At 65.8% G+C, this 383-nt stretch overlaps 1 protein-coding gene across 1 annotated transcript in view; it reads right to left on the reverse strand.

Annotated features, from left to right (window-relative positions):
* The window catches only part of ATG101 (autophagy related 101), a gene marked incomplete at its 5' end in the record, with an annotated part of 594 nt that extends 215 nt beyond the window's left edge, over positions 1-379 (reverse strand). The window contains 2 exon segments of the mRNA XM_010011377.1: positions 1-176; positions 284-379. The exon segment at positions 1-176 is cut by the window's left edge and continues 33 nt beyond it. Coding sequence (XP_010009679.1) covers positions 1-176; positions 284-379 — 272 coding nt within the window.
* Positions 380-383: the final 4 nt, after the last annotated feature.

A 383-nucleotide genomic window follows, 5' to 3' on the forward strand; every position in this document is an offset into this window, starting at 1 on the left:
TGCGCGCGGCAGATCTGCCGCTCCTGCTCGTTGGCCAGGTTCACCACGTTCACCTTGATGGTCCACAGCTCCCAGGGGATGCACTCGTCTGAGAAGGGCCAACGCGACTTCTTCTTCTGGTAGAACTCCAGGGAAATCTGCCCCATCCCGTCGCTGCCCGAGTTGCGCAGCGCATCCTACAGGGACAGCGCACGGCCCCGGCTCAGCGCGGGGGACACGCACTGCCCTTCCCCTCGCAGCCCCGGCCGCGAGCTCCTGCTTTGTCCCTACGGGACCCCCTTACCTTGAACTCCCCCACAGCCTTGCGCAGGGCCCGGTCCAGCTCCTCGGAGGAGACTCGGACGTAGGCGAAGTCGATGAAGTCGCAGTCCACGTCCTGCGTG

Source organism: Nestor notabilis, unplaced genomic scaffold, assembly GCF_000696875.1.
Source record: "Nestor notabilis isolate BGI_N333 unplaced genomic scaffold, ASM69687v1 scaffold30073, whole genome shotgun sequence".
Classification (NCBI taxonomy): domain Eukaryota; kingdom Metazoa; phylum Chordata; class Aves; order Psittaciformes; family Psittacidae; genus Nestor; species Nestor notabilis.